The following is a 10,448-nucleotide window of genomic DNA, read 5'->3' as shown; positions in this document are numbered from 1 at the left end:
CGTGACTTCCGGCCCATCGCCACGCCCCCCGGCCAATCACGGAGGGGGGAGGATCCGCTGGCCCCGCCTCGCCTCCTTGCGGATCATGCGCAGCTCGCGCCTGCGGAACTGCGGATCCCGGTTCTGAGAGGGCTTGGGGCTGTTTCCTTTGAATGACCGGGAAGGGTGAGGCCCCCCGCGGTGGCCCGGGGGTTGGGGCCGAGGGTCGTGGGCCATCAGAGCACTGCGACCGGCAAAAACGCAGTCCCCGCCTCCAAATTTGGGTCTCAGAGGGTGGCAGTCTTGCGTTCCTGGGAAGCCAGGGTTCCTAGTGATCCCAGATGGGGGGTACCAACCCTGATTTGGGGCCTCTGACAAGGTGGACTCGGCCATCTCCCCTTTCCCGCATCACCTTCTAGATCCTCGAGGTTCATCTCCCCAAACTTTAACTCCGGGAGCCTTCTCGAGCCGCTACCCCCACCCCATCTCTCCGCACCAGCTCGCACTAAACATCATTTTATTAATGTACCTGTAAGACTCCCCGTTAGCCTGGGCCCTTCGACACACAGGCCAGATGGACCCAAATCGTCCGGAGCTATCAGGATGCCATCCCGGGGTGATGTGGCTCCCGGGTGAGCCGTAAAGGCCCGCTCGGAAGGGGTCCTTGGCGCTGGGGTCTAGGCGCCGCAACTGGCGTTGCGGGCGGCGGGGCCCCCAAGACCCCGGAGCCAAGGGATGCGACCACCGCCTCGCCAGACTGCGGGCCTCCCTCGCCACAGGGCGCAGCTCCACCCAAGCCCGAGACCCTGGTGGGATTGCAAGCTGGGCTCCTTGCCTTTCCTAGAATTCAGGCTTGCAGAGCATCTGCAGGTGTTTGCCAACCACCTACAACGGAATAATTTGGAACACCTGTTGAAAGTCCAGATTCCCGGATTTAAATCGGAAGCGGGGGTGGGGGTGGGGAGATAACGGAATTGGGAATCTGAATTTTAACGAGGTGTCTTAAGGGATATTGTGTATACTAAATTTGGGGGTTGGGAGATAAAGCGAAGAAAGAGTGTAAGTGTCCCGGTTTGTGCCCCTAGCTGTCGGTGCGTAGCGTTCCTGCAAAACTGCTTCCACGGAAAGGGACCTTCGGGAAATTTCTCTGGACACCGCTGAAATTAACAAACCTAGTGCCCCTGGGCCTTTCCAGTTTTCCTGGCAGGTGGATTTCGAGGCAACATGTCTTCTTCAATGAAAGAATGCCTGCAGCTTCAGCTGCTAGAGATGGAAATGCTGTTTTCTATGTTTCCTAACCAAGGAGAAGTAAAACTTGAAGATGTAAATGTCCTGACGAATATAAAGCGATATTTGGAAGGCACAAGGGAGGCGCTGCCGCCAAAAATCGAATTTGTGATTACCCTCCAGATTGAGGAGCCCAAGGTAAGAACCCTGAGTTGTTTTCATTTTTGCCGGGTGCCCGGTTTTTAGTGGAAACACTTGGAACGTGAGATTTCTGTCCAGGAAGCAAATAGAGAATATTCCAGATTCGTCTATCCTTTACTTGTTTGAAAGTGAAATATGTAAAATATGGGATGCCCTGTAAATTGTCTTCAATAAATATCTTGAATTTTACATAAACATGCAATCTTTTTAACAAATGTTTTTATTAAAAAAGTGGTTTTTATTAAAAACATCTTGCAGTCTCATACTACCATTATTATTCTGTTCACTCAACCAGTTTTTTACCATTCCAACTCTTGTAGTATGTACTGTCTTGTACATGTATTATAATTTTTATAAATCTAAGTATTACCTTTAGCAAAACTGACTTGAGTGGATGAATGTTTCTTTGGTTAGTACCATGACACAAAGCAAATACAGACAGGAAATCTAAATTTAGTATTTAGTATTTTAGTATTTAGAATGAATGAATGAATTTACCTTCATCTTCTGATCCATTGTCTCCACCAACATGAGCATAGCATAGGTAACAAGTGGACTAGGCTTTTGAGAACACCTCCTGTAGTGATTTCCTGCTCATCCTTCAGCTGTCATTCCTTCACCAAAGATCTCCTGGTTCCCAGACTGACTTCTGTCTCACTGGTTACACATTTCAGCGGATCCCTGTTCTTCTCACCATTGAAATTAAGTACTTGTGATGTGTAATTATTAGTTTAATGTCTGTCTCCTTCACTGGGCTCTAGTCTTCATGAATAGCAAAAATTTCATCTAGCTTCTTCACTTCTTTATCCTAGCATGGGGTCCCTGACACATGGTGGGTGTTCAATAAATACTGGAATGCATGAATGCATACATGGAAGGAATAGTGTATGTGACATTCTCAGTGCAGTTTCTGGCCCATAGCTGACACTTAATAGTAGCAATAACTTATATTTATCAAAATCATGCTGTTGCCACTGATAAACTAGCTTAGGTGATTTTATGGTACTTAAATCTATTTGATTTTCATTTTAAGGTGAAAATTGATTTGCAAGTAACCATGCCTCACAGCTACCCCTATGCAGCATTGCAGCTATTTGGACGGTCGTCTGAGCTTGACAGACAACAGCAACTACTTCTCAACAAAGGTCTCACTTCTTATATAGGGACTTTTGATCCAGGTGAGCTCTGTGTATGTGCGGCAATCCAGTGGTTGCAGGACAATAGTGCCTCCTATTTCCTGAACAGAAAGCTTGTTTACGAACCATCTACACAAGCAAAGCCAGTCAAGAACACATTCCTCCGAATGTGGATCTACAGTCACCACATATATCAGCAGGACCTAAGAAAAAAGATTTTGGATGTCGGGAAAAGGTTAGACGTGACTGGATTTTGCATGACAGGAAAGCCGGGTATAATCTGTGTGGAGGGCTTCAAAGAGCACTGTGAGGAATTCTGGCACACAATTAGGTATCCCAACTGGAAACACATTTCCTGTAAGCATGCTGAAAGTGTCGAAACCGAAGGAAATGGAGAGGATCTGCGCCTTTTCCATTCTTTCGAAGAATTACTCCTTGAGGCCCATGGTGACTATGGATTAAGGAATGACTATCACATGAATCTGGGCCAATTCTTAGAATTTCTAAAAAAACACAAAAGTGAGCATGTGTTCCAGATACTATTTGGTATTGAAAGTAAAAGTTCAGACTCCTAGGAAGCTTAATTAAGAGGCCTATGCTTATAATTTCACTAAGGCAGTATTTCTGTTAATAAGACCAAAATAAAAGGACCAGTGGCTGTTTAGCATCCTCTGTGAGACAACTAGCCCCCAAATTTTTACCTGGTAATGAAACACAAAGGCCTTTTAACTTTATAACAGTGCAATTGTGATGTTATCTCTATGTTCTTGTGTTAACTGAAAACTAAGTGTAAATTAATAAAAACAGTCAATTTAACCAGTGAAGCTGACTTGATTAAAGAGGAGTCCAAAACCCGTAATTAATATTGATAGTCAAATTGCAGCTCTGAACTCATATAAGTAATGTTCCTCTCTTTCTTGATACTGGCACATGATGGCACAGCACATCTTCTTTCTTTCATTATCGGAGAATGAGCTTAAAGTGAGAAGAGCACACGGTGACTACATTTCTTCCTTTAAGTCAGACCCCCTATTTCTAGTTTTTTCTCTTAGTAAAACTCAATCCTAAGTGCGGTGGCAGAGGAATCAGAACAGTGCAGCCTCAAGAGCACTGAAGATGACATGTAACGCTATGTGTCCTTTGTCTGGCTGTTCTGACCAGCTGATTAATGATACTAAGGGTAAGAATACCGGGATTCTTCGTTATACACACAAAAAAGATGCAGTTTCGTGCCTACAGAGTGTTCCACAAGTAATGTGTACTGGCAGCCTTCCCCTGTGTGCCAGGATGCATTGCTTTGTAGGGCGCCAGTATTGAGGAGGACCACGATGGATGGCTCTGCTCCATCACCTTGGGGGAAAAAAATCAAGCTCTGCATTTTGGTGAGAAGTCACTGCCATCTCCTCTGAAAATTGCCGGCTTCACCAGCCTTTGTCAAAAATGAGAGTTTATTTTGATGACAGTGACCTCTAACTAGCACCTGCCACACCTTTTCCTTTTCATTGCAAAGTATCCACCCTCCCCAGGGATTTCTGGGAGTCCCACCCGTGTTAAGAGATGTCCTGAGCTGACTCTGCAATTTTCTCTGCTTTCCACGGTCTCTCTTTAACCACTACTGCCCTTTCTCAGGGAGCATTTCATTCTCCGGCTGGCCTCAGGCACCCCACCGATGCCCTGGTCCCACCAGGATGCCAAAAATGGATGCTGAGAGTTACTACCTCAGGGGGAATGAGTGCCTCACTCCCTATGTTGTGATACATTCTCTTAGATGCCAAACATTGCTGCATGTGCCAGGGAGCTAACAGAATTTTTGGTGAAATGGCACATTCTGGTTTTACTTTCTGTGTCTAGGATACAGACACATGTGCTTGAGCTAGGGCAAGGATCTAATGCAACAGCAGACCCTGCACTAAGCTATCTTGACCTTGAGGCCTTGGAACTGGGTCTACTCTGCCCTGCCTACACACTCATAGCTCAGAAGGAGTTTCTTTTCAGGGCACAACTCAGACCTTCAAACCAAGGCTCTGGTCACGGGCCTGCCCTGCCAGATGATGCAGCTTGTCCATTCATGTTTTAATCCTAGCCTTGGATGTGGCTGGGACGCAAGCAAGGGCCTTATATTTTACCTTTACCTCTATACAAAGGGAACAAATGGGACTTACATTGCCAAAGACTCATTTCTCAATCTTTGTCAGGACTGAAAACAATATAGTATAGGAGTCGGTATCCTACGTATTGTCCCCAAGACCATCAGTAAGTAGCATTCACAAGTTTTTACTGTTAATTTTTTTTTCCATATCAGATGCCATCCACCTAATAATGTGCCTCAACTTCCCATAGAGGATTTTTTTTTCTATGATTAAATTAGCAGAAGTAGGGATGGAAAGATAAAGAAGCTTAAAGAAGTATAATATAGAATAAAAAATTACGTAATTCACTAAATGAAAGGAATAACTTATGAACTCTTTACTGCTTCTGGAGCTATTTCTGGTGGTAATTTTTCAGAACCTATTTTTACATGCTTGGTGTTACCATGCAGCAATACTTCTTTTCCTATCAGAAACACTAATAATAGACATTAATTATGGGAGAAGTATAGGTTTTATAGAAAAAAATAGACATGATAATTCAAAGCTCTGCTTTGTATGTATAGTAGACTGCTAATTTTCTCTGCCCAGCCCGATAGGAGCACAGACCACCCTCCTCCTCTAGCACCTCCCATCCTGCCGCCCCCCCACCACCAGCCACACACACACACACACACACACACACAGAGACATACATAAAACACTTACTCTGAGGAACTGCCCTTTCTCTGTATGGTTTGGGAGAAGTAATTGGAATCAAATCACCCTCTGGGAGCCTTCTAGAGAGATGGTTTAGAGCTCTTGCTGCTTAAATCCATAAGGCCACCCTCATTTCTGGCCTACTGAATGTTCAGTTGTTCAACACTTCTTTTGAGCTACCCAACATCTGCCCTTTTTTTCTTGAAAGTCAGAATCAGTCTGAATCACTTGGAATTTAAGAATCATGATATTGTATACATTATATTTTTAAATGGTTATTTGGAATGAATGCTCTTTATAAATATTGCAGTGTCTTTTTAAAAAACTTACTGATTAAATCAACCTTTCTTCACATACGTTCTCTGCCTCTCCTTCCTTACTGGTCTATCATGTCTTGGGCTAAAGGCTAAGGATACTTGCATAGTGGATTAAGGAGTGGACCAGATGAGTTGACGGACATAATACAAGGACCTCTAAAACATCCCTATATTAAATCAGAAGTATGTTGCCTATGAATTTGAGTTTCCATATATGACTGTTTAACATGCCAACCATCCCTTCAGAGAACTTGTGAAGGCCTGAGGGAGCCTACTTGAGGTCTTCACAGAACCCTTTTGAACAAAACAATTTTCTTTCATTTGCTTTATCTTATGTAGCCCAGTAGTAAGTTGAAAGAATAGGTATTTTCTGAAGTTGACATGGTTTGTTGAAAAATCCTTGTTTTATACAGAATGCTGATTTGCCTCAAAATTCTGAGTCCATTGGGTCTCCCTCATAAGGTCTACATGGTAGAACTACTTTCCCTGCAGCCTGGGCCAGCTAGAACAGCCTTTTTCTGAGCCCAGTTAAAGCTAGAAGCATTTGGATCAACCCATAAATCAGTTTGAGCAGTGGACACAAATTGCAAAGAAGCCCAGCAAATATTGAGGGACCTTCTTAGTCATAGATGGAACAAAGTACACAATTAGTTATTCCCTATGGAGGTCACATCCTAATATGCGTAAGACATTCGACCTCCACAAATTTGGCTGAGGGTGGCAGACTCTTGTGCTTTCATGAGATCTTAGCAGGTATTCAGGAAATCTAATGATGCCTGTGCTCTAGGCCCAAGAACATAATATCATCATCAATTTGTTAGACCAGCGTGATACCTTGTCTAGCAGTGAGATGATCAAGGTCTGGTGTCAAGAATTATATTCTGGCACAGAGTCAGAGAGTTAATGGAACACTGAAAAAAAGACAGTCTGTAATGTTGTTTATTGGTAGCACAAACTGCTTTGGTGGCACTCTACTTAATGGAATATAGGAAAAACAAAAAAGCATTGGCCTAATCAGTAGCTACAAGAAAGAGAACCTGTCAGCTACAGTTGGAATCACCATCTGATTATGTTAATATGATCCAAAGATCATATTGAGTCAAGATGTGATAAGAATCATACCCCTGTTGGGCACCTGGGTGGCTCAGTCGGTTAAGCGTCTGCCTTAGGCTCAGGTCATGATCCCAGGATCCTGGGATCAAATCCTGCATTGGGCTCCCTGCTCAGCAGGGAGTCTGCTTCTCCCGCTGATCCTTCCCCCTCTCATACTCTCTCTCTTTCTCTCAAATAAATAAATAAACAAATAATCTTTAAAAAAAAAAGAATCATACCCGTTTCTTTTAAAGCTTTTGACGGTGAGACTTACCGCTGCAAATCATTGGGTAGTTCCAGTCAGAATAACCCTTTTGTGTGTGTGATTAGGAATCCAATGTGGTGATAGATGATGAAGAAATTAACTCTAACTCTTCACTGAGAAAATGATTAGACGATGGATTTGTTCCTATATACACTTAGTCCTAAGCATACACTTAGTCCCATAGACCACAATAATTTCTGAGACACTAGAAATTTGTATTTGTTCAGAGCTCTGTTGCCAGGTGATTTCCAAAAGGACTAGTGATTTCCTTTCTGCAATGTATTGTTATTCTAGTAAATGGAACCTTGAAGATTTTGGATATTACAGAGTTCATCACCTTAGGGGTCTTTCATTCATATCTATGCATGGCAATTTGCTGAAGGCCTTGACACTCTATATTGGTGGCTCTAGTCAGGTTTTTCTGCTGTTGTTGTTATTCATAGCAAGTAAGGTCTACATTGGGTTGCCCACCTGTTTGGTCCGAAGCCCAGCTGATATTTAGCTGATATACACTGGTGTGTTTGTACCAGCTGTATACACTGGCACTGATTTTTCTTGGTCAATAACTGTGCTATCCTAGTTGTTAGATTTTTCAACATCATTTCAGGCTATGAAACCCAGTGATTTACTGGCCACCACCAAAGATTTCTGTAGGCCAAACTACGCCGATTACAGTGGACCAGCTTCCTATTATAACTGTTTCCACTGTGTGTCCATTTGGAAGCACTGCTATTCAGTCTCTGTCAACCCTAAGATTCTGATGTCTCCATTAAAATAGGGAGCCTATTAAAAAAATAAAAAAATAAATAAAATAGGGAGCCCATTTTAACCACAGCATTTCCCACAAGTCTCCGAGTTATTAAAATGTCAATTTAGAAAAAGTCCTCAATAAAATGCTGATTCCATTAATACATTAAAAGGGTCATATACGATGAACAAGTGGGATATATTTGAGGGATGGAAGGATGGTTCAACATCAGCAAATCAGTCAATGTGATACATTACATTAACAAAATTAAGGAAAAAATCATATGATCATCTCAATAGATGCAGCATTTGACAAAATTCAATACCCATTTATAATAAAAACTCTGAACAAAGTGTTTATAGAGGGCATAATAAAAGCCACATATTATAAGCCCATAGCTAATATTATACTCAATGGTAAAAAGCTGAAAATTCTTCCTCTCAATCAGGAACAAGGCAAAAATGCCCATTCTCACCACTATGTTATTCAACATAGTATTGGAAGTCCTAGCTAGAGCAATTAGGCAAGAAAAAGAAATAGAAGGCATCCAAATTGGAAAGAGAAAACTGTCTCTATTTGCAGATGACATGATGCTATATATATAGAAAACCTTAAAGTACCAAATATCTTGTTAGAACTAATAAATGAATTCAGTAAAGTTGCAGGATACAAAATCAATATACGAAATCTGTTGGCATTTCCATACACGAATAACAAACTATCATAAAGAAAAATTAAGAAAACAATCCCATTTACAATTACACGAAAATAAACCCCTAGAAATAAATTTAACCAAAGAAATTAAAGATCTGTACACTGAAAATTATAAGACATTAATGAAAGAAATTGAAGACAACAAAAATAAGTGAAAGGTATTCCATGCTCATGAACTGGAGGAATTAATATTGTTACAATGTCCATACTGCCCTAAGCAATCTACAGATTCAGTGCAATCCCTATCAAAATTCCAATGGCATTTTTCACAGAAATGCAAAAAACATTTTTAAAATGTTTTAAAATTTGCACAGAACCACAAAAGAACGAAATAGTCAAAGCAATCTTGAGAAAAAAAGAACAAAGCTGGAAGCATCATACTCCCTGATTTCAAATTATATCACAAAGCCATAATGATCAAATAGTGTGGCACTGGCATAAAAACAGACATATAGATCAATGGAACAAAATAGAAAGCCCAGAAATAAACCCATGCATATATGGTCAATTAATTTACAACAAAGGAGTCAAGACTATACAACAGGGAAAGGAGAGTCTTTCAATAATTTTGGAAAAACTGGACAGCCACAAGCAAAAGAATGAAACTCAGCCACTATCTTACACCATTCACAAAAACCAACTCAAAATGGATTAAAGATTTGAATGAAAAACCTGAAACCATAAAAATCCTGGAAGAAAGCATAGGCGGTAAGCACCCTGATGTCAGTTTTGGTGATGATTTTTTGGATTTAACACCAAAAGCAAAGGCAAAAAAAGCAAAAACAAACAACTGAGACTACATCAAAACTAAAAAACTTCCACACAAAGAAACCATCAACAAAATGAAAAGGCAACTTACTGAATGGGAGGAAATATTTGCAAATCACATATTTGACAAGAGGCTAATATACAAAATATATAAAGAACTCATAAAACTCAATAGAAAAAAATCCAATTAAAAAATAGAGAATCTGAATAGACATTTTTCCAAGGAAGACATACAAACACATGAAAAGATGCTTCACATCACTATCATCAAGGAAATGCAAATCAAAACCACAGTGAGATATCATGTCACACCTGATAGAACGGCTATCATCAAAAAGAAATGTGTTGGTGAGGATGTGGAGAAAAGAGAACACTTATGCGCTCTTGGTGGGAATGCCAATTGGTATAACCACTATGGAAAACATATGGAGATTCCTTAAAAAATTAAAAATAGAAATACCTTATGATCCACAATTCCACCTTTGGGTATTTATCCAAAGAAAATGAAATTGCTGATTTGAGAAGATATCTGCACATCTATGTTCACTGCAACATTATTTTCAACGACTAAGATATGGAAACAACCTACATGTCCAATAGCAGATGAATTGATAAAGAAAATGTATAATACTGTGTATATATTCATATATATATGTAGTTCAGTCATAAAAAAAATAATTTTGCCATTTGTGACAACATGGATGGACCTTATGGGCATTATGCTAAGTGAAATAAGTCAGAGAAAGACAGGTACTGTGTGATTGCTCTTGTATGCAGAATCTAAATAAATAAATAGGGATGTTATGTAGAGCTCGGTGACTATAGTTAATAACACTGTATTGCATATTTGAAAGTTGCTAGGAGTAAATCTTAACAGTTCTCATCACAAGAAAAAAAATTACTGATGGATGTTAACTGGACTTACTGTGATCATTTTGCATTAATATATACAAATATCTAATCATGGTGTGTATGTGAAAGTAATATAATGTGAATTATACCCCAATATTTTAAGAAAATGCTTTTCATGGATGCTGGTATTCCCATCACCATTGTATTTCTCAAGGCTTTAGTGAAAGGAGGGTCAGGGATAGGTCTTCTTGGGAGACTTAGATCACCAGGATTAAGATGGTCTGACTGCACATGACAAATCCACTCCAACATTCCTATCATTGAAATCTTTGAATTCCTCTAACATTATTTCAAGGAATGCTT

At 40.5% G+C, this 10,448-nt stretch overlaps 1 protein-coding gene across 3 annotated transcripts; it reads left to right on the top strand.

The window, feature by feature from the left end:
• The first annotated feature begins 29 nt into the window (after positions 1-29).
• RWDD2A (RWD domain containing 2A) lies at positions 30-3,459 on the top strand. Of its 3 annotated transcripts, none has more exons than XM_027602423.2 (3): positions 30-165; positions 1,065-1,404; positions 2,441-3,457. In XM_027602423.2, the coding sequence occupies exons 2-3, from the start codon at positions 1,204-1,206 to the stop codon at positions 3,116-3,118; spliced, it is 879 nt and encodes a 292-aa protein (XP_027458224.1). In that variant the 5' UTR covers positions 30-165; positions 1,065-1,203; the 3' UTR covers positions 3,119-3,457. The 3 variants fall into 3 exon arrangements, with proteins under 3 accessions (XP_027458224.1, XP_027458225.1, XP_027458223.1); XM_027602424.2 differs by having other exon boundaries at positions 45-165; positions 1,283-1,404; positions 2,441-3,459; XM_027602422.2 differs by having other exon boundaries at positions 48-165; positions 1,175-1,404; positions 2,441-3,458.
• Positions 3,460-10,448: the final 6,989 nt, after the last annotated feature.

This window comes from Zalophus californianus, chromosome 7 (assembly GCF_009762305.2).
Source record: "Zalophus californianus isolate mZalCal1 chromosome 7, mZalCal1.pri.v2, whole genome shotgun sequence".
Lineage (NCBI taxonomy): Eukaryota > Metazoa > Chordata > Mammalia > Carnivora > Otariidae > Zalophus > Zalophus californianus.
This window is presented reverse-complemented; position numbering and strand designations above follow the sequence as displayed.

Bases quoted from the DNA above. Each gene is read 5' to 3' on its own strand.
- RWDD2A (XM_027602422.2), top strand. The intron at 1,405-2,440 runs GTAAGAACCCTG...TTTCATTTTAAG, and splicing joins TCCAGATTGAGGAGCCCAAG to GTGAAAATTGATTTGCAAGT.